We start from the raw sequence: 21,855 nt of genomic DNA on the forward strand, positions 1-21,855 counted from the left end.
GCTTCTGAGGGCAGCCAGGCTGGGGGTCCTTGTGATCCTGGCAAGAAGGGTTCACAGTGGTCCTGGTGCAGGGTCCCAGTGATGCCTGTGATCTGGGTGATCCCAGCAGAGGGTCCCAATGGTGTCAGTGGGGGAGCTTCTAGTGGTATTGGTGTGGGTGTCCCAGTGGTGCTGGTGTGTGGGTACCAGTGTGGGGTGCCTGGTGAATCTGGCAGCAGTCTCGCAGTGGTACCAGTATGAAGGTCCCAGTGATCCCAGCAGGGAAATCCTGGTGCTACCAGCTGTCAGGACCTGCCCCTCGAAGGTGGGAGTAACAGAGGGGTGGATTAGAGTGAAAGGACTCTTAATGAATCGTGTTTATAAGTATGTATGTGAAGGGTTTATTTTAGAAGCCGTTTTGGTCATTCATATCTACAGTAATACAGCAACGTGAAAGCATAAAAAATGTTACTTTAAAGAATGGTATAAGGAAAAAGAAAAAAAGAAGGAAAAGATAAGGGTAAAAACAAATCACCCCTGGCAGATCTTGGACGAGATCTGTGACTTGATTGTTGCAACTTAGTTGTCACTTGCTCGAAGTGATGGTTTGATCTGTCGGCGGTGGGGGAAGAAGCCCACTAGACACAAAGTCCTATGGGTTAAAATGCGATCAGGCTCGGGGGGAATGCCCAGGTTTCAGTCCTGTGAGTCTGGGAGCGCTTCGGGCGTGTTTGGGGCTCAGTGATCCCTTCGCAGCTGCCGCCCACGGCGGCGCAGTTCAGCCGGTGCTGCCGGAGGGGAAGTGTTGGAACTGAGCGAGTTGTGCAAGGGAGGGCCGGGAGCATGACAAGAGCGACCACTGCGCCTCGCAGGATGCAGGCAGTGATTGTTCCCCACTTTGTTTTATGCAGATTGGGCAGCAGTACCCCAAACCTCTCCAGGGATGGCAGCCTGGCCCCAGCAAAGCGCCCTGGCTCTAGCGCAAATGGGGATTGTTTTGAGTGATTGCTCGCTAACAGTCCGGTTTCACACCGGTGTGGGGGTCCTGCTGATACTGGTGGGCGGTCTCCCGGCTCAGCCTGGCTCCGGGAAATGTTTCCCATTCCCATCCTCCTCGGAGGGTGTTGCGGGGGTCCCGTCTCCGAGGGGCCGCGGTGCGGGTGCGGAATGTCCCGGAGAACGGGGTTCCCGGGGGGCGGCGGGGCCGGGCCGCTCGGTCCCTCCCCGGGGCCGGGCTCTTCCAGGGGAAGAGGAAGTGCTGGATCCCGGCCGAGCTCCGCACGGGGGGAGCCGCTCGGGCGGGTGGGTCCGGAGCGGGTCCGGCCCGCGGGGGCGGCCGGGGCGGGCCCGGGGCGGGGAGTGCTAGCCCTGATTCAGAAGCAGCTGAATGGGGCGGGGGGTGGAGGGGGCACGGGGGGTTTCCAAAGTGCTTTGCCTGCCCGGTGCTGGGCACAGCCGCGTGTGACCGAGCGGGCCGGTTCCCCACGGGCACAGCGCGGGGACAACCCGGTTCTGTCGCCGCAGCCGCCGAGACACCGGGGCGACCTCTGCCCTGTTGTCCCCCTTTCCCTCAGCCCTCACCCGCCCTCCTCTCAGCTTCCCATTCCCATCCCAGCCCGTTCCCTCATATTCCGTTCTGTCCCGTCCCCAGGCGTGTGCCCTGACGCCTCCGCTCCCCGGGCCGGACCGGGGCTCTCGGGGGACCATGGGTTCCCTGTTCCGCAGCGAGGAGGTTTGCCTGGCCCAGCTCTTCCTCCAGTCGGCTTCTGCCTACAGCTGCATCAGCGAGCTGGGCGAGCGCGGGCTGCTCGAGTTCAGGGACGTAAGTAGGGGCTGGGGGGGCGTTTTGGGGTGTCCGGGGTGCAGGGGGTCCGGCCGGGTGGGCTTGGGTGCAGTGGGTTTGGGGTGGATGGTTTGAAGTGCGCTGTGTACAGGGGGTTTGGTCCGGCTGGGTTTGGGGTGGCTGTTTCAGGGTGCCGTGGGAAGAGGGAAGTTGCTCAGGCTGGGTTTGGTGCCTGGGCTGCCTGTTTCCGCGGGATGCTGAACCTCCCAATCCAACGTGGGGCCATGCCGTGACTGTACCCCTGTACCCCCGCAGCTGAACCCCAAAGTGAGCCCCTTCCAGCGGCGCTTCGTGGGCGAGGTGCGGCGCTGCGAGGAGATGGAGAAAACCTTCAGTGAGTGTCGGGGGGCCGCGGGCTGACTTTGAGGGGGGCTCCTCAGGGGGAACGCCCGGCTCGGCCCCTCAGCCTGACCGTGCCTCCCCTTTCTCCAGCCTTCCTGCAGCAGGAGCTGCGGGCCGCGGGGCGGGTGCTGGCGCCGTGTCCCGAGAGCCCGCGGGCGCCGGCGGCGCGGGAGGCGCTGCGGGTGCAGGAGCAGTCGGAGCAGCTGGCGCAGGAGCTGCGGGAGGTCACCCGGAGCCGCTCGTCCCTGCGCGGCCGCCTGCGGGACATGCGGCAGTACCTGCACGTCCTGCGCGAGGGACAGCGCTTCACCAGCCTGCCGGTGCGTCCGGGGGTCCCCGCCGAGCGGGGGGTGCTGTCCCGTGCCTCAGTTTCCCCCAGGCTCATCCCTCTGCTCCGCATCGCTGCAGGCCCCCCTGGGCTCCCCGCCGCGGCCACGGGCACTCTCGGAGCGTGAGCCCATCCTCGACCCTTCCCTGCACCGCCACCTGGAGCGAAAGATCAAGTGAGATGGGGAAGGCTGTGGGGCGGAGGGTGGCCGTGGGGACGCTGGGAGGCTGCGGGATAAGGCTTGGAGATGACCTGTGGGGCAGCCTTGGAGCAGTCTGCCCCTCCCAGCGGTCCTACTGTGTCTCTGCAGCTTCGTGGCCGGCGTCATCCACCCGTGGCGAGTGTCCGCCTTCGAGCGGCTGCTGTGGCGCGCCTGCCGCGGGTACCTGGTGGCCTCCTTCGTGGAGATGCCCGAGCCGATGGAGGACCCGGCCACGGTGAGGCTGCACCCGGGGCGGGGCTGGCACAGCTGTGGGGGCTGGGACGGGCACCAGAGTGACACGGGACTGTGCTGTCCCCAGGGCGAGAGCATCACCTGGGTCATCTTCCTCATATCCTACTGGGGCGAGCAGATCGGGCAGAAGATCCGCAAGATCTCAGACTGGTGAGTGGCCGTGCCCACAGGGGGTTTATTTGGTAACACCCACTCTGGACCCCGCCGGGGAGCCCTGACAGCCCCTGACATGGCGATGTCCCTCTGTCCCAGCTTCCACTGCCAGGTGTATCTGTACCCAGAGAGCGAGGCCAGCAGGACAGACACCATTTCCAGGCTGCACGGCGATATCCAGGAGCTCAGCGTGGTGAGCTGGGTGCCCTGAGGGGATGCGGGGGCCGCGCTTGGATTGCCATCCCTGACACAGGTGCCTGCAGGCGCTGGAGGAGACAGAGAAGTACCTGGCGGAGGTGCTGGACAAGGTGGCGCTGGCGCTGCCCACCTGGCGCGTGCAGGTGCAGAAGATGAAGGCCATCTACCTCGTCCTCAACCAGTGCAGCTTCGATGTTACCGAGAAGTGCCTCATCGCCGAGGTCTGGTGCCCCGTGCAGGACCTCACCCAAGTGCAGGATGCCCTGCGCCAGGGATCCGTGAGTGGCTTGGTGTCCTCATCCTGGTGTCCCCATCCTGGTGTCCTCGTGTCCTTGCACCAGGAATCGTTCAGTGTATCTGTGTCCTTGTTCCGGGGTTGCTCAGTTGTCCTTGTGTCAGGAGTTGCTCTGTGTCCCATGTCTGTGCCTGGGGTTCTTGCTGTTCCACGCCTTCATGTCAGAGGTTTCTTGGTGTCCCCATGCCCTTGTGCCAGGGGTTGTTCTGTGCCTCCATGTCCTTTTTGTGGGGTTGCTCAGTGTCCCCACGTCCTCATGCCAGAGGTTGCTTGGTGTCCCTATGTCCCCTTGTCGTGGCGGGGCGTGTACCAGGCTGGGGGGGATTTTGGGGTGGGTGCAGGGGGCAGGCTCCAGGTGCTGGGGGCAGGTGCCAGGAAGGTGGGGGGTGTTGTGGGGTGGGTGCAGGGGGCAGGCTCCACGTGGGGGGCAGGGGAGTGCTGGGGATGCCAGGATCAGGTTGTGGGTGCTGTTCCCGCAGTACCAGAGCGGCTCCAGCGTGGAGTGCTTCGTGCAGCGCGTCCCCACCTCGGAGAGCCCCCCCACCCTCATCCGCACCAACAAGTTCACCGCCGGCTTCCAGAGCATCGTGGATGCCTACGGGGTGGCCAGTTACCAGGAGGTGAACCCCGGTAAGGCCCCCTGGCACCCCCTGAGGCCCAGAGCTGAGAGGGGACACCTTGTGTAATGCAGTCCCTGTGTCCCACAGCACCCTACGCCATCATCACCTTCCCCTTCATCTTCGCCATCATGTTTGGGGACGTGGGGCACGGGCTGCTCATGTTCCTCTTCGCGCTCTGGATGGTGCTGTACGAGGACAACCCCCGCCTGCGGCAGGGCACCAACGAGGTGGGGCAGGGTGGGGCAGGATGGAGATGTTGGGATGCAGTTGGAGATGTGGGATGAGGCTGGGGCCGTGGAGTGGGGTTGGATGATGCAGAATGGGGCCGGTGGCTCGGGACAAGGACAGTGTGGGTCAGGGTGCTGCTGTGGGAAGGGAGCAGTGTGGGGCAGGGGAGGTGGTGTGGGACCTGGGAGCCGTGTTTGCCCCCTTAGATCTGGCTGACCTTCTTCGAGGGGCGCTACCTCATCTTGCTCATGGGTGCCTTCTCCATCTACACCGGCTTCATATACAATGAGTGCTTCAGCAAAGCCACCACTATCTTCCCTTCCGCCTGGAGCGTGGCCACCATGGCCAACCACTCCTCCTGGAGGTGGGGTCCCAGCCCCGTGCCCCCTGCCCGGGTCCCCTTCTCCCTGCTGGCCCTGACACTCCTCGCTCTGCCCCCAGCTCTGAGTACCTCGCCACCCACCCCTCGCTCACCCTGGACCCCAATGTCACCGGTGTCTTCCAAGGGCCGTATCCGTTCGGGATCGACCCGGTGAGTGTCCCATGGGGATGACAACGCGGTGGGACCCTCTTTGGGGCAGTGCAGAGTCTCACCCACCTTGTTTGTGACAGATCTGGAGCTTGGCCTCCAACCACCTCAACTTCCTCAACTCCTTCAAGATGAAGATGTCAGTGGTGCTGGGCATCGTCCACATGGCCTTCGGCGTTGTGTTGGGGGTCTTCAACCACGTGTGAGTCCTTGGGCTGCGCCCACGGGCTCTGGTCGTGCCAGGGGGACTGAGGTTGGACTCACCTGGGTGGGATGGGGTGGCAGCTGGGGTCACCTACCCCTGCACCTCGGTGGGTGCCGAGGACATGCGAGGGTGAGGAGGGACAAGCGGAGCATGGCCGATGTCCCCCCACCCAGGCACTTCCAGCAGCGGCACCGGCTGGTCCTGGAGTTCCTCCCAGAGATGATTTTCCTCCTGGCTCTTTTTGGCTACCTGGTCTTCCTCATCTTCTACAAGTGGATCAAGTTCAGTGCTGCTGACTCCCGGGTGGCCCCCAGCATCCTCATCCACTTCATTGACATGTTTCTCTTCACCTCCAATGCTGAGAACCTCCCGCTCTACCCGGGACAGGTACCACCCCACCGCCCTGGCGGGCACCTACGCCTCACCCCTCAGGAGAGCTGTTCTCAGGTCGGGTAGACCCCAAAATGCTGTCCTTGTGCTCCAGGTGCCATTGCAGATGGTGCTGGTGGTGCTGGCGCTGGCATCGGTGCCTGTCCTGCTCCTGGGGACGCCGCTGTACCGGTGGTGCCGGCAGCGTTCCCCGAGGATGGTGAGGCCAGAGGCATTGGGGGGGCTCCGTGGGGATCACAGGGAGGTCTCACCGCTGGTGCTGTCCTGGTGCAGCTGCCAGCCACAGGGGAACAGGAGCCGCTGCTGGAGGGGCAGGAGGCTGGGAACTCCGTCAACGCCACCAAGGAGGACGTGGAGAACGGGAGGCACAGCCCTGATGCCGAGGTGAGCGGCGTCCAGGCGGGCTTGGTGGTGGGATGAGGGTGTCTGTGCCCCCTGCTGATGTCCCATGTCCCCTCCCTCCCTGCAGCACTTGGACTTCGCAGAAATCTTCATGCACCAGGCAATCCACACCATCGAGTACTGCCTGGGCTGCATCTCCAACACCGCATCCTACCTGCGGCTCTGGGCGCTCAGCCTGGCACACGCCCGTGAGTCTCCTTGGTCCCCCTTTTGTCCCACTCAGAGCCAGGCAGACCCTCACTCCCCCCTCCTGCTCTTGTCCCTCCCGTTCCCAGAGCTCTCGGAGGTCCTGTGGACTATGGTGATGCGGAACGGCTTTGTGAGGCTGAGCTACGTGGGCGGCGTGGTGCTGGTGCCCGTCTTCGCTGCCTTCGCCGTGCTGACCGTGGCCATCCTGCTGGTGATGGAGGGGCTCTCTGCCTTCCTCCATGCCCTGCGCCTGCACTGGTGAGCCCCCAAATCTGATGGGTTACTGGTTGGGTCTGAGGGGCGTGGCAGACCCCTCACAGAGCACTCCTCAACCCCCTCTCCTCGCCAGGGTGGAGTTCCAGAATAAGTTCTACGTGGGTGCCGGGTACAAGCTCTGCCCCTTCGCCTTCGCCCCAGACACCTGGGAGTAGCCGTGCCACGGGGATTCCAGGGGCTTGGAACATCGGCTGCACCCCGAATCCCCCCCCACTGGACCCCCCTGGAGCCTCCTTGGCGGTGAATAAAGCCGTCCCTGTGGCTCCCCCCAGCTCTGCGTTGCTGTTGCTTGGGTAGGAGGTGCAGGGGGGGCTTGGGAGTGGCCCCGTCACTGCTGGCTGTAGCCAAAGCTGGGGGCTGCGGTGGGGCTGTAGGTACTGAGCGGGGGGAAGGCAGGCAGGGGGTAGGGCAGGGTGCGGGGTTTGGCTCCCACATAGACACCAGGGGGGCAGGTGAGGGGCTGGAAGGTGGGTGCAGAGAGCTCGGGGAAACTGGGGGGTGCTGCTGATTGTTGGGGGGCAGCAGCCAGAGCCCCATGGCTGCGTGCAGCCCCTGCAGCAGGGAGAGGCAGCAGCAGGGGCTCAGCTCCCCCTGCAGCCCCCCTACCTTTCTCCTGCTTCTCGGGGCGCGGGGGCAGCGGGGTGGCCCGGGCGCGCGGCACAGCACCCAGCAGGGACCCTGCGGGCACCCCACACCTGCAAGAGAGGTGGGGTGGGGGCTCAGGGGGGAGGCCCGATGTCCCCACCGTGGTGTGGGGGTGACATGCAGGGGTGCCTTACCACGGCTCGGGGTCGCCGTCCCGAAATCCCTTGGCGAAGGGGTTGCTGGCGATCTTCAGCTGGGTGATCTGTGGAGGGAGAGCGGTCAGGGGGTCCCTGGGTGGGTACCCCTATTTCCTCCTGGCTGGTGCTCACCCGGTGGTTCTGGTAGGCGGTCACTGCCATGAACTGGGTCTCAGGGAAGCTGAAGGACTTGAAGTTCTGGTGGGCAAAGCGCTCGCTGTCGTGCCGTGGGTCCACAAAGACGACGTGGAAGCGCGGCTGGTAGCGGTGCATGGAGTTGAGGATGATCTAGGGGTGGGAAAGAGGAGGTGGCACGACCCCCCTGGGCTGGGACACATCGTGTCCCCCCATCACCAACCCTGCAGGGGGGGCCTCACGTGGCCATTGTCATCCAGGAGGTTGTTGGTCAGCTTGAGCTTGTCGAAGGACACGATCTGCCGCATCCACTGGGCTCCCTTGGCCGGGGAGTCGGGGTGGAAGTGAACGCGCCCGGGAGCCGCTGGCTCTGCCCGGCCCGCCGCCAGCCAGGACGAGCTGTGGAAGGCGTATCTGCAGGGCACGGAGAGGCTCAGCACCCCCAGACCGGGTCCCCTGCCCCCACTGCCCCATCCCCACCTGTATCTCTTGTCATCCAGCGGGATGAAATCCATGAGCAGGACGTAGTCGGCCAACGGATCCAACCCTGACAGCTTCACCTGAAAGGTGGGAAACATCCTCCTGCACAGAGGGGGGGGTGGGAAGGGGGTGCCCCTCAACCTTTGCAGCTCCCCAGGCCACTCCAGTTCCCACCTGCCTGCCTTGGTGACGATCATCTCGGTGCCCAGGCGGTTGAACTCCTCCCAGAGGCTGCCCATCTCCAGCCGAGCTGCAGCGTGGCACACGTGCCGGTTCTTGCCGCCAGCCCCCGGCCCCTCGCCAGCCCACCCGAGGCTGGGGGCGCTCAGAGACCCCTCACCCGGGCCCCCCAGGAAGGCTGTGGAGGGTTGAAGGGGTGTTGGCTGGGGGGAGCAGACCCCGGGCAGGGCCACCCCATCACACCCTCCCTCCGTGGAGGTGGTGGCAGGATCAGGGTGTCCTGTCCCCCACCACAGTGGGGTTTTATCCCCGTCCCTGCCACGCCCCAAAACACCGCAGGACCCCACCGCCGGGTGCAGAGGGTGTTGTCATGGGTGCGTTTTACCTGCCATGGGTGTGGTGGGAGGGCAGGAGGTGTCCGTGGCTCCGTTCCCTGGCATGGTGGCAGTGGGACCCCGCCAAAGCCCCCTCTAGTGCAGCGCCGGTTCCGCAGTGTCCCTGCAGCCTGCCGGGGGTTTTATGCCCCAGCTCGGGGTTGGAGAGGCGGGGGCTGGAGCCGAGGTGGTCCTTGGGGGCTGGAGCACAGCCCCCTTCCCCAGCCTGCCTTCGCGCCTTGACGTGGGGATGATGGACGGGAGGCGAGCGCTGGCACCGCTGGGACCACCACCAGTCCCTAAACAGGACTTGGGATGCCCCGGGCTGGGCAGGGACATCTTTCTCAGGGTCTCCTTGTCCCTTCATATCACAGATCTGAGCAGGGGGAGGTGAGGGCTCCCCCAGGCAAAGCCCCTCTCTGAAGGCGGCCGTCACCACCTGATACTGCAAACCGCGGTGTTGGGGCATTGGCAAAGATCCTCTGCTCCGGCAGAGCCCCTGCGGCTCTGGAGGGAGGAACGAGCTGCCCCCTCCCCATAATCCCCCCAAGGTGGGTCCAGTCTCTGCCCTGGTGCCTGGGACCCCCGTGCCCCTCATTGCAGTGACAGGAGGAGATGGATGGGGACAAGCAGGTGCCGCGGGGCTGAGCTCTCTTTATGGGAGGGATGGACACTGGGATGGGGCGTTACAGGGGAAAAGCAGGGGGGTTGCTCCAGAGCCCCCCTGCTCTCCTCCAAACTGCACTGGGGCTGTGGACACCGTCTCATAGCACACCATGGAGTGTATTCCAGAGGGATGAGGGATGCTGAGGCTCTGGGAGAGGGTCTGGAGGACCAGGGGAAGTCCTTGTGCAGATGCTGGTGGCTTTCTGTACCTGTTGGTATTCCAGTGATGGTGGCACTGGCCTGAACTCCCTCCCTGCTCTGCACAGAGCTGGACATTTTCTCCCAGCTGGGGCTCAGCCTTCCGTCCTGCCTTGGGTTTGACACTTAAATCCTCCCAGTGCCCATCGTAACACAGAGGGGACCCGGTGTCCCTGGGCCCTGTGGGGCAGCCAGGGGGGCAGCCCAGGCAGCTGCAGCACTCAGGACCCGGGCCAGGACTGATGTGCAGCAGAGAGGAACCACGTCCCTGGTTCCCCCCGCCTCCCCCGCACGTGTCTGTGCCCCGCGGAGCCGGCTCAGCCCCATCCATCTCCCGCTGTCAGCCGGGCCCGGCTGCGGGGCCGTATCGAGCGCCAGATGAGCAGGTGTGAGAGAGGCAGGGCTGACAGCGGGCAGGAGGATGGAGGGGGCTCAGCCCCGGGCAGGATGGGACCTGCCAGGGCTCATCCACAGCTCCTGGGTCTCCTGGATGAGCTTTGAGGTCCTTCCATCCCGAGTCGTTCCAGGATTCTCTGGCTGGTGCAGATGGCTGCAGGTGGGTGTCTTAAACCCGTTTTGAAGCATAGGATACAAAATGGCTTTTCAAAATGAACTTTTTTAGGTCCCAAATGGGAGCCAGAAAAAACTTCAAGAAAGGAAAATAGTGAACCTTTCCCATGGGGAATAGTTGCCCCAGAGTGCAGGACAGGCTGGACAGAGCTGCAGAGTTTGTGGTGGCCAACAAGGTGAAGCAGAGGAGTGTTGGCAGATGGTCAGATGACTCCCTGCAACGAGCCTCTGACTCAGCTGGAATGGGGAAGTAAAAGCTCCTTGGGAGGGCAGTGAGGGGATGAGAGGAATTGACCCTGTTTCACAGGGAACAGGGACAGCCAGCATGGTGCGGGGCAAGAGGGAAGTGAGAAGGCAGGAAGTGACAATACTCATTTCTCAGCTAGAAAGACACTTATCTGTAGGTCAGAGTGGGTAACCTGAGCAGCAGCTGGCTCTTTATGTATTTTATTTATTAATTTTTAATTTTTTTCTTTATTTTTTTAAACCCCAATTGAGAAAAGAAGACGAGAATTTTAGCAGGTAAAGTTATACCCTGGAAGTGTCCAACGCTGTGTTGGCCAGAGCTTGAAGCACCCTGGTCTAGTAAAAGGTGTCCATGCCTATGGCAGGGGCTGGGACTGAATGGTCTTTAGGGTCCTTTCCAATCCAAACAGTTCCAGGTTCTAGGATCTGCTCTAGGGCATGTGTAGTGCAAAAGAAAATTGGTAATTGCAAAGATGAAGCAATAATTTCCTTAATTATGTCCTTTATTTAATAGTTTTTTTCCCCTCCCATATACAATAAACAAAAGATACATTATACAAACATAATTATGTATAATTAAAAGATAATATAGAAATAGAGGAGAATTTTAAAAGTCTTTCAAACTTAAGTCTTCAACAAACCACTTTGATTTTGTTTCACTCCTCCTGACCCCATTGTGTACACGAGTGGCATCGCTCCAGCTCTGCAGGCATCCATTGCCATGTGCCGTGGGGATCCCATCCCTAAAACCCAAGAGAGAAACCTTGGGATGGATCGCAAGGCCTCTGGGGAAGGCTCATTCTGTTTTCAGGTGCTTCAGAGGCCCTTTGGCAACTGCTCGTGCGGGGAAGGTGCAAAACTTAAAATCTTCCAGCCACGTTAGAGGACGGGACAGGAAAAACTTCCTGGATTTGGCCAGACTGATGGGGCTTGAGGACTTCAACTCAAGGATCTGTGAGTATCTTGGCTCAAGCTGCCATTACCTAAAGGGTGGAACGTTAAGTAGTTTTGGGACCATTTTTTGCTGGATGGGAACAGTTATAGATTGGATTAGGCGGGGGTGGTTTTTCCTTGAAGCTGCACATGGTTGAACTTGCAATCAGGAATGCTGGTCTCATTTTAATTGACCCAAATTGACTGGAAATTACTTCAATGGTCTCTGTTGTCAAATTAATGCAGCACTAATTAAGGTGTGATGTTATTGTATTTGTTATTGTATTTGTTATTGTATTTGTTATTGTATTTGTTATTGTATTTGTTATTGTATTTGTTATTGTATTTGTTATTGTATTTGTTATTGTATTTGTTATTGTATTTATTTGTCCCTAAATAAGAACTTCTCCTTCCCCCCCTGCAAAACATCATCCCTTCCAGGGACAGAGCATCCACAACTCTGGCCCTGGCACAGGTGTCCCAGGCCAGGTTGGATGGGGCTTGGAGCAACCTGGGATAGTGGAAGGTGCCCCATGGCAGGGGTTGGAATGAGATCAGCTTCAGGATCCCTTCCAACCCAAGCCATTCCAGGATTCCATAATTCTGGGCTTCGTATTCGGACGCACCCAGCTCCTTCGATGCCTCCAAACCTCTGGATGTCCAGACCTCCCTCACCATCTCCTCTCCAGTGTGTGTCTTTCCACCCAGGCAAGGCTGATTTTCCACCCCAGCAGCAGTTTTCTGATTATTCCTGCTTCCAGATTTCAGGACTTGAGTCATCTCAGCCCAGGACTCATCCTCTCTTGTTGCAGGATTTGAATGAGTCACCACAGGTTCCCCTGATGGAGACAACAATGTGTTTGGGGGTTCTGACTCATCTGATCTATTTTAAACTGTTTTTTATGGAAAAATGGCATGGATTTCTCCACTTGCTGCCTGGTGGTGAAGGGTGGCGGGGTGACACAGTCACGTGGGAAATGCAGGATTTATTCAGAGCAGGTACACTCCGGGCACAGGCTGAAGAGTCAATTTGAGCCTCAAGGGCTTAAATTCACACTGTAATCATCACCAGGAAGTGTAAAAATAATTTGCAGCAGGAGAGTTCCTGAAGGGTTTTCTCTTTATTCCAGTTTGCAGTTGGAACACTTCTCCAAATCCTGGGCTGTCTCCTAATTTCTGAATTTTGATTTCCTACATCAATCCTTTTAAATTCCCTGTGATGCCAGTAGGTCAGTTTCATAGTCCAAAAGATAAATTTGTAGATATATAATTATGTATTTCTAAGAAAAAATACTTTTTATATATTAAGAAACTATACATAAACATTTTCTTTATATATTAAAATAAATGGATATATTTAAATTATTTTATATAAGTTTATTAATATGTAAAAGAATATTAAAATTATATATATGTTATATATGTATACAGAACTAGGAGATCAAGCCTCAATTTTCCATTTAACTTTCTGAAACCGAATTTATTTCACTAATGTTGTTGATTTATCAGTGCAGGTCTCTTCTTAAGGAGCTGCTTCCAAAGTCACCAGTTCCCAGACCATGTCAGGATTCTGTGTGACCGTGCGTGGGTCTCACTGGGACATGGCACATCCTCTCCTGGGCTGCCTTGAGCGTGTTGCTCCATCCAATTCCACCTGAGATATCACAGGATATGAAAAGCTGCTTCAGCTGCAGCTGGGAGGAAAGAGGAGCCAAAATATTTCTTCAGGTATGTTTGCATTGGGTATAGGGAAGAAATCCTTCCCTGTGAGGGTGCTGAGGCCCTGGCACAGGTTGCCCAGACCAGCTGTGGCTGTTCCAGCCCTGGAAGTGTCCAAGGCCAGGCTGATCTTGATGAATCCTGGGACAGCCTGTTGCAAGGTCCTCTGCTGCCTTTTTGCAAAAGGATCTTGTGGAATTTGAGTAGGAAAGCAGGTGCCACAAGGGAGATCCTTACCCCAGGAGGACAGGGATGAATATTCCACACTGAGCACAGACCAAGCACCAGCCTCTCTGCAGGGATGAAATCTAATCCCCACTTTTTAACTGAATTCATTTCCATTCTATGTCTTGGATCCTTCACACCAAGCAAAGATGGGTTGTTGGGTAAGAAAAAGTGAGGTTGAACTTGGATTAATCAAGAAATCGAGGTCAGTTCTCTGACAGGGGCAGCTTTCCAGGTGGATGCTCCCTGGGGAGAACTCAGCCCCAAACCGCTCGATTTTCATTATCTGTAACATCTCCAGCACCGTCCCCCTGTCCTGGCGCCACCTCGCCTTCGGCATCTCCTCGTGGGCGGTGAAAAGCAGCTCTAAATCCTCATTATGGCACCAGGAGACCAGGCACATCACTTCTGGGACATCTGGAACGGGATGTCAGGTCCTGGGGATGAAACGCAGCCCTTCAGCCGAGGTTTATCTAATAATGATGATTTCTAGGTTTGGATCCATGTGTCAGGAGCCTGCGGTGCTTACCCTTGGTTTACTCTCTGGTGTAACTCTGTCAAGCCATGATTAATGTTATCCAGGAGAAAAATCAATGTTTATTTATTCTACCTGTCACAGAGCGGGATTTTAGGAGCTGTTGATCTCTCCCTGGTGAGCGGCAAGACAGAGCCTGAATTTATCTTTTATCTCTGAACGAACAAGCACATCTAAAGCACAACGAGGTGACAAAAAGCCCAACTCTTATTCCTAGTGCTTTTACCTAGAAAAGCTCATCCTGGGACATGGGGAGCAGGTATTTACTCCTCAAGCACTCAGGCTGGACCGGGAGCACTCAAAAGACGAGTAATATTTTCGTTTTTCCAGCAGGTGCTGGGAAAACCGTGGACTTCCATGCACGAATGGTTGGAGGAGCACTAAGAGGAAGCCTTGCAATTTCCTTAGGATCTATCCTGGTGCGGTATTTCCCTCTTGAACTCCCCGCACCTCCCCTTTTCCAGCGGCTCCCCCCGGGGCTCAGCGCCAGGGGCACGTGGCGCCCCCTGCTGGCTGGGCGCGATACTGCAGCCCTCAGCGGTCCGCGCATGCGCGGTGAGCGGAGTGAGGCCTTGAACACCGCGCATGCGCAGTCCGGCCACGCCACGCCCCCTTTCCCCTTCGTGTCTCAGCGCTGCCGCCCTGTGGGGGCGCGCGGCAGCGCAGGCCGCGATCCCCGGGAATTCCTGCGGCACTCGGAGGCGCTGCCCTGACCGTGGGGAAAAAGGAGGAAAGGGGAAGTTCGGGATTAGCGGCAGGATGTTTCTGGAATGCAGTTCAGAACGGACCGCAAAGGCCATCGAAACTCTTGCTTTCTGGTTCTGCAGCAAAGAACACGGTCCCAAGCTGACTCCTCGGCCTCATGGACTTCCACAGTGCTGCCCGGGCTTGTCTGGAATGGGAACGGCTCTTGGAGATCGGGCACCTGGAGACCAGGTAAAATCAGAAACGGGGTCGTTTTGGCTGCTGCGGGGTGTGCATTTTTTTCCAAGATGTTCCTCTGATTCATCTGTGTCACAGTAGCTTCCTAGAACTGGAGTGATTTTCTAGTAGGGAACTTCACTTGGAAGCTGCATTCTCAATTTTTGTCCGCATTTATTTTATCTCCCGCATGAAGATGACAAAAGAAGCAGAGGTGGGGTGTTCCTGACAAAAGAACATCCAGATTGATCAGTGGTAGAGGTCTTAAAGTGTGAGTGGAAGTGCCTTTAGGACACTTCCAATTCCTGAGTATTGGAATGGAATTTAAATGAGATATCCCAATCCTGACAAGCTTGTATGAACTCCTAAGCCTCTGCAAGTGTTTTACAGCCAGAGATGAGAGTCTGGAGTCTGTCCCCAAAAACTGCCTGCTGGGTTGTTTGACCAGGCATAGGAAATTTGTGTATTCCCTGGGGCTGTCCTTATGGAGAAAGGTTTATTTGTGTGCCCTGGGTTCATTCAGTGTCTGTTCAAAAGGATGGAAAGGGATTTCATTGCAAGGCCAGAGGTGCCAAATGCTGTCCCCAGGCAGGGCTCAGAGCCAGCCCTGTGGGAAGGGGTTTAATGCCCATTGTCCCAATCCCTCAGGCAGCAGCACTGGAGCCCTGGAGCCAAACCTGCCCGAGGTGCTGAGTGCTGGCAGGAGGCAAATCCAGGGATTGGACAGGGGGAGTTTGCACTGCTCCTGCAATCCCAGAGCTGGAGCTGTGCTGCAGAGCTCCCAGGAGATGCTGCCTCACTCAAACCTCCTTTAAAGCTCAGCATCCCTCCTGCTGCCTTGGAATTATTGTTGCTTCCCTCGTTGCTCTTTCCCAATAATGGTTTGATTATTATTGTAAATTCCCACTCCATGTCTTGCACAGCCCTTTGCTTTCCCCAGGTGGTGCTTTAGGAAAGGCCCTCCAGCCTGGGAAGGAGCTTTTGGCTCCGGACACATTCCCAGTCCCCAGGAGCAGCAGGACCTGGGCTGTCCCCAGCAGGTGAGGCAGAGGGGCCTTTCCTTCCTTCCCTGCTGCACTTGGGCTTTTTGAGGGGTGTCTGGGGGTCTGAGGGAGAAGTTCTTTGTCACTGCAGGGCAGAATTAGCCCTGGTCCCCCTAAAAGCAGGAGGAATCATTTTATCCTTGTTTTTGGATACACATTTTGTGTTTTCTCTCTGCTGCTGACACCGTGTGGTGAAGCAGCAGCTCCCAACCTTGTCAGTGCTGCTCCCTGGAACAATTTTGATTTGTGAAACCCTGAATTCCCTGCTGGAATCCCAGTCACAGCCCCAGATCAATGTGCAGTTGAAGGTCTCCCAGCCTGACCAGGACAATTTCCTGTCTCTGGACATGGAAAATGGGGGAAAACTCAGACTGGGCTGGAGGCAGAATCCAGACTGGGGCAGTGAGGCAGCGAGCTCAGCCCAGGCTGGGGTTTGGCCCAGGGCTGTTCCCTGTTGGATGGCACCGTGTGGAACAGATCCTTCTCTTCCTTTGTCCAAAGTCTGATGGCAAAGGATTGAATAACTCACAAGTGGGGCCTGGAGTGAAAATGGTTCTGTTCAAATTAGGTAAAGAATGCTGTTTGAAAAAAATCAGCTTATCAGCTTTTTTTTTGTATGAAAAAAGTAGGGGAAAGGTTGAAAAGTGGCACTTGTATTTGGTGTCACCTCTCACTTTTTATGGATAAAACCCTCTAGTGAGCAATCAGAACACAAGTAGGAAAGCCAGGAGCCTTTGAGTGGACTTAATTTCCATTTTCTCCTCTCTTTCAGGACAGGAAAACCCACTTAACTCATCCCATCCTTGCCCAAAGCTTTGGTGTTTGAGCAGCCAAACCCAGCAGGCTCTGGCCCTGCTGGCCTGCCCTGGAGGGCCCCTGGGCCTGCCCGTGGTGTGGGGTGAGTGCCCAGCTGTCCCCAGAGTGTCCCAAAGCCAGAGGGCTCTGCCCTGGTTCCAGGCTGTCCTTGCCCTGCTCCCTGCAGTCCCCAAGGCCTGAGGCACAGAGAGAGCCCTGCCCAAAGGGCCTTTGGCTCCTGTCAGGAATGTGGGGGCAGCCCCGGGAGCAGCTGCAGGTGAGAGCTGGGGCAGTGTCTGAGCCTGAGCCAGCTCAGGGCAGGGTTTGCCTGTGGGGGTTGGCCCCACACGCTGAGTTCACCCAGGATCAGGGGGACAGATGCTGCATTTTGGGCACCCTGAGAGTTTCTGTGCCCCTGGAGATTTCCTGCCAGGCTGTGGCAGCGCAGGGAGCAGAATGAAACCTGCACCTCCCGTGGGCATTGCTGGCCTTTGTCCCTGCTGTGCCACCAGAGCCTGGGAATTGCTGCTGTCACTGCCACTGCCACCCCTGGGGCTGTGTCCTCCTGCAGCCCCTGCCAGCCCCACACACAGCTCCAGGGGTGCCTCTGGGCCGTGTTGGGAGTGTTTGCTGGGAATGGGCCCCATCCCTGGAGGATCCTTTTGTTCCAGAGCAGGCAGAAAGAGCTTTGGGGCTTGTCAGCTTCAGAGTTGGATTGCAGCAGTCCCTGAAAGGAAGAATGGCAGTGAAGTTTGTCAGAGTGGTGCTTTCAGAGCCCACCTGACAGCGTTTGCTTTGTGCTGGAGGCTGTTGTGCATTTGCACTGCAGGGAATGAATGTCCCCTTCCCAATTCAGCCCAGCAGATCCCAAAGGCTCTTCCAGGAGTATTTATCCTTCACTTCCCTTTGTGATAATCTCCACCCTGCCATGAGCCATTCCTTGATCTCTCCTGGAGAAAACCCCACTGCAGAGGCAGTTTGCAAAGGAGCCCCGAGTTGTGTTTGGAGCAGGGAGTGCTGAGAGCTGCGTCTGCCTGTGCTGCCCCAGCCTGGCAACATCCACAGGGAACAGCCTGGGCAGGTGGGATTGATGGAGCAAAATCCCTGCAGGGAAGAGGCTTTCTCCTGTGAACTTTGGCAATCAGCTCATTTCCCCCAGGAAGCATCACTGACAGCAGCATGAATGACAAGACCTGTGCCCACTGCTCAGGATTCACCCAGCCAAGATCAAGAGCAAAGGTTGGTTTGGGTTGGAGGACTTGAAATAACTTTGAAACAGAAGAAATCACCTTTTTCTTCTTCCTTCCTTTCTTTCAGATGCTGGAATTGCCTCTGTGGATGTGCACTGAGCTCTCACTGCAGGGGACTGCCAGGCCTTAATCTCTGTGAGTTCATGTTCTTCTCACTGGGAAATTGGAAATAATTATTAATGATTAATTGCAGAAATGTCTTCTGAAACCTCTCCCCTTTCCTGGTAGATCTTGTCTTTCTGCCTTTGAATTTACAGCTGTTCCCTGCTGTCATTTGCCTGAATTCCTTGCAGCTCCTAACTGGGAAAGCCTGGGATAACTTAGAAGGGACAGGGGTGACATTTTTAGCTGAAAACCTGAGGCAGTTGAGAGGGGACACAAGAACTGTTTGTGCAGGAAAATGTGAGGGGATGTGGAGGGGAGCGAGGGGGCATCTTTGAGGGAAAAGCTGAGGTGATGTTTGGAGCAAAGAGTGAAAATATTTGGAGTAGAAAAGAGTTAATCAATATTGTACCAGAAGGAAAATATTGGGGGTAAAACTTGATATAATCTGTAGGAGACAGAATTAGTATTTTGGAGCAAAAATGAGGTAGTAGACAAGTAAGGAAAATTTTGGAGACAGAACTTGGCAAAATCTCTAGAGTAGAGAATAAACACTTAGAGGGAAAAATGAGGTGATGAGTATTGAGCATGGAGGGAAACTTTTGGGGTTAAATCTGTGCTGGTCTCTAGAGGAGAGCATGAACATACTGAGGTAATGTGAGGGAATCAGTTGTGGGCAGATGGGGAAAATTGGGGGGCAAAAATGGTATGAAATAATCTGTAGGGCAGAGAATGAACATTTTGAGGTAAAAATGAGGTCATCACTAGTAGACAGATGGAAAATTTGGGGGGTAAATCTTGAGAGAAGCTACATGGTAGAAAATAAATATAATGAAGGAAAGATGAAGGAATCAGTGGTGGACAAATAGGGGAATTTTGGGGGGTGCAAAACTTGAGATTATGTAACAGTTGAGAATAAATATTTTAGGTAAAAATGAGGTAATAAATTGGGGATAGTTAAGGAAAATTTGTGGGGTTACCCTTGAGGTAATCTCTAGGATAGAGTGAACACTGACATCAACTGAGGCAGGTGATGGGGGTAGGTGAGGAAATTTTGGGGGTGAAACTTGAGAAGATCTGTAGGGCAGAGAATGAACATTGAGGTAGAATGAACATGAGGTCATCAGGAGTGGACCAGCTAGGAGAATTTGGGGGATAAAGCCTGAGCTTATATGAAGGTTATGTGTTTTTGAGAGAAACTGATGTGATGGGTAGAGGACAGAATTTGGAGATAGGACAGACACAACCTATGTGGTTTTGGTTTTAAAATCTAGTTAGTATACAGGGGACAAAATAGACACTTTGGTAATAAAATCTGAGTTAATCTGTGGGTGAAAGAGTGAATATTTTGAGGTAAAAAGGACGTGGGTAATCAGTATTGGGCAGGTAGGGAAAATTGATGGGGTAAAATCTGAGATTATCTCTTGGAAAGAACAGGAACATTCTGAGGTAAAATTGCTGTTGACAGGTGGGTAAATTTGGGAGGTAAAACTTGAGGGAATCTCCAAGGTAGAAAATTAATATTTTGAGGTAAAAATGAAGTACTCAGAAGTAGAAAGCAGAGAAAATTTCAGGGGTAAAATCTGAGGTGATCTGTAGCAGAGAGAATGCCATTCATGGGGTAAACTGAGCTAATCAGTTATGGACAGGTAGGGAAATAACTGGAGGGGGTAAAAATTGAAAATATCTGTAGGGTAAAGAGTGAAAATACTGAGGTGGAAATGAGGAAAGAGGGACTGGACAGGTAGGGAAAATTTTGGGAGTAAAGCTTCTAGTAATCTCTAGAGTAGAGAAAGAATTCTTTCTTGTAAAAAAATGAGGAAATCAGAAGGTGACAGACAGGGACTGTTTGGGGGACAATGTGAAATATTAACCAGGGAAGAGAATGAACATCATGAGGTAATCACTTGTGGACAGGTAATGAAAATTTTAGGTGTAGAAATTGATATTTTCTCCAGGATGGAGAATTAGTATTTTGAGGTAAAAATGAGATAACTAGTAGTAGACAGGTAGGGAAGACTTTGGGGTAAAACTTGAAATAATCTGTACAAGTTTTTGGAGAAAATATCTGGTATAATTTGTAGGGAACAGAACTAACATTAGTGGATGAGACAGACAAAACCTGTGTGGGTTTGGGTTTTAAAAATAGGTAGTAGATAGAGAACAAAATGCTGGTTGCTGGGATTTAAATAATTCCATCCATTTGGTTGCTGAAATTTCCCAGCCCAGGGGCTTTGGCTGGCAGGGCAGCACAAAGATTGTTCCCAGTGTGGGGCCCAGATTTGGGGTTCAGCTTTGCTGTTGAGATGAATTATAGTGATAGCCCTGAATTCCCTGCTGAATTCCTGCTGGAATAACCTCCCAGTGCCTCCTGCAGTGTGGATATTCCCATGCAGAGCTGCCATTGGACACCAGCTGTGCCAGGAACCAGCAGAAGTCCCCAGGAAGCTCAGCACGATGGGGTAAGGACAGGCTGCTGTTCCATAGAATTTGCTGTTTCTAACCCTCATCCCAGCCGTGTCCCTGGGGCCCTTGGCAGAGCTCCCTGGGATTCAGCAGTGCCACCCCTGAGCTGGGCTCAGCTGATGTTCTCCAGCAGGAGGCGGCGCTGGCTGGACGCGCTCCCTGTGCTGGGGCAGCCCCTGTGCCACGGGAGGACATCTCTGCCTGCAGGAGCTGCTGAGCTCATTCCAGAGCCTCGGGAGGGGCCTCTGGGAGTTCCTTTCCCTCAGGAAAGGGCTGCACATCCCTGCCTTCAGGGCACCTGCACTGGGACCCACCTGGGAAAGCTTCCCAGCAGTTCTGCAGCTCCAGCTGGCTCCCTGAGACTCTCCAACCTTATTCCAGACGAATTTGTCTGACTGACCTTTTCTTTTAAGGCATCTCTGAGGGCATTGCTTGGGATTCGGTTTCTGGGAGGGAAATTCCCTTGGCTTTAGCCCTGCTGCTGGAGGATGTCCCCAGGCTGGAAGGGAAGGGACTGGAGCTGGCTGGGACATACCTGGGGGTGCCTGGGAGCTCCAGGAGGTGGCACCGGGAATTGCTGTCTGAGCTCCTCTGCAAACCCAACGTGCCGACATTCCCAGGCATTGCAGCTGTTCCTGGGGGTGTTTTTGGGATGTCAGTGGGCTCTGTCCGGGCTGCAGCATCTCCGGGTGCCTGTGGAGAGCAGCCCCGGGCCGAGGAGCCGCGGGCAGCCCTTGGTCCGTGTCCATCCCGGCGCTGCCCGGGCATCCCAGCGCCCCTCCCCGGGCTGTGTTTGGCCGCTGCTGCCGCGGGCGGGACACTGAGGCACAGCTCCTCCCCTGCCAACACCGAGGACAGGAGGGGCTGCTTCCCTTCCCGGGGCTCCGGCCTCCTCCAGCCCCGCGTTCCCGGCCAGCCGGGACACCCGGAGGGAGCACCAAGGAACGTTCCTGGCAGGAGCAGGAGTCCCCCAGGGCTCCCTGCAGCTCTGGGCAGAGCAGCAGCCCCGGCCTCAGCCCCACCCTGATTTTAGGCTGGGAACACTGACCTGCAGCAAAGGCCCCTCTGCAGGCAGGAGCAGCCCTGGCACTCTCCAGAAGAACTCTGGCCACGGAGCACGGGAACCCTCAGGGCTTGTGCTGCTCCTTTCTCCCTGGAAAGGGACAGGGCTGAGCACCTTCACAGGCATCAGCGAAATGCTGGAAAAGACAGGAACTCAGGTTAGGGGAAGAGTTTTGTGCTGTCATGTTAGATGCCAGTCAGTTCTGCCCAAGAGCCGTTCCAGGGGTGTGTAAAGTAGCATTAGCAGAAAGTTTGCTAATTTGTTGGCAGTCCCTTGCTGGCAGCAACCATTCCCATCTCAGGCAGGACTTTCCTCCTCACCTGAGATTGGCTCAGGTGCTTGGGGCAGAGTGTTGAAAAGACCAGGATTCTGAGTTCAGTGTCCAGATGAACCAGTCACTTACCGTTATTTGACTTGATGGTCTTCGTGGCTTTTTCCAGCTCAGAATACCCTGTGCTTTGGAAATAAACAGTTTTCACTGTCTTTTTAAACCCAGAGGTTTTTTCATTGGATAGTGCAAGCTACCCCACAGGTATGTCAGAGGAGGGGCCCGAGCCCCGGTCCCGCCCCGGGCACGGTCGGAGCAGCAGCGGCAGCGCCGGGCTCGGCCCCAGCGCCCGGCCCGGAGCGGCTCCTCCGGCCCGCGGCGCTGCGGCCGCGCTCGTTCCGGGGGCGGCGGGCGGGAGCCCCCGGGGGTGCGGGCCCGGGGAGCGGCGGCGGGCGCGGGGCGGCTCCGCGCAG

General features: G+C 56.3%; 2 protein-coding genes and 1 long non-coding RNA gene across 5 annotated transcripts; 2 read left to right on the plus strand and 1 right to left on the minus strand.

Annotated features, from left to right (window-relative positions):
- The first annotated feature begins 1,215 nt into the window (after nucleotides 1-1,215).
- On the plus strand, nucleotides 1,216-6,702 carry TCIRG1 (T cell immune regulator 1, ATPase H+ transporting V0 subunit a3). The gene is made up of 20 exons (XM_063397743.1): nucleotides 1,216-1,281; nucleotides 1,631-1,801; nucleotides 2,078-2,156; nucleotides 2,255-2,484; nucleotides 2,573-2,667; nucleotides 2,803-2,929; nucleotides 3,014-3,096; nucleotides 3,199-3,292; nucleotides 3,363-3,575; nucleotides 4,072-4,222; nucleotides 4,300-4,439; nucleotides 4,647-4,804; nucleotides 4,882-4,972; nucleotides 5,053-5,171; nucleotides 5,348-5,561; nucleotides 5,659-5,763; nucleotides 5,838-5,948; nucleotides 6,034-6,154; nucleotides 6,242-6,413; nucleotides 6,505-6,702. Exons 2-20 carry the CDS (start codon nucleotides 1,685-1,687, stop codon nucleotides 6,584-6,586), a joined length of 2,502 nt encoding a protein of 833 aa, XP_063253813.1. The 5' UTR covers nucleotides 1,216-1,281; nucleotides 1,631-1,684; the 3' UTR covers nucleotides 6,587-6,702.
- Nucleotides 6,703-6,759: 57 nt separating this feature from the next.
- TBX10 (T-box transcription factor 10) lies at nucleotides 6,760-8,370 on the minus strand (the record flags this gene model as incomplete). The annotated part of the gene is made up of 7 exons (XM_063397377.1): nucleotides 6,760-6,983; nucleotides 7,098-7,126; nucleotides 7,211-7,278; nucleotides 7,346-7,501; nucleotides 7,591-7,762; nucleotides 7,829-7,930; nucleotides 8,003-8,370. Coding segments are annotated over 7 exons (1,119 nt in total), but the record flags the coding sequence as incomplete, so codon positions are not given.
- A 4,030-nt stretch (nucleotides 8,371-12,400) lies between these two features.
- On the plus strand, nucleotides 12,401-20,101 carry LOC134550855 (uncharacterized). Of its 3 annotated transcripts, none has more exons than XR_010080461.1 (6): nucleotides 12,401-14,410; nucleotides 15,336-15,435; nucleotides 16,211-16,336; nucleotides 17,344-17,472; nucleotides 17,551-17,618; nucleotides 19,963-20,101. It is a non-coding gene; the product is annotated as an uncharacterized LOC134550855 (long non-coding RNA). The 3 variants fall into 3 exon arrangements; XR_010080460.1 differs by having other exon boundaries at nucleotides 12,402-14,410; nucleotides 17,393-17,472; XR_010080462.1 differs by lacking the exon at nucleotides 17,344-17,472 and having other exon boundaries at nucleotides 12,404-14,410.
- Nucleotides 20,102-21,855: the final 1,754 nt, after the last annotated feature.

Source organism: Prinia subflava, chromosome 5 (genome assembly GCF_021018805.1).
Source record: "Prinia subflava isolate CZ2003 ecotype Zambia chromosome 5, Cam_Psub_1.2, whole genome shotgun sequence".
Classification (NCBI taxonomy): domain Eukaryota; kingdom Metazoa; phylum Chordata; class Aves; order Passeriformes; family Cisticolidae; genus Prinia; species Prinia subflava.

Excerpts from the sequence above, each read along its gene's own strand:
- TCIRG1 (XM_063397743.1), top strand. The coding sequence starts at position 1,685 with ATGGGTTCCCTGTTCCGCAGCGAGGAGGTTTGCCTGGCCCAGCTCTTC. Across the intron at positions 3,576-4,071 it reads ATGCCCTGCGCCAGGGATCC|TACCAGAGCGGCTCCAGCGT; the intron begins GTGAGTGGCTTG and ends CTGTTCCCGCAG. Across the intron at positions 6,155-6,241 it reads GCTCAGCCTGGCACACGCCC|AGCTCTCGGAGGTCCTGTGG; the intron begins GTGAGTCTCCTT and ends TCCCGTTCCCAG.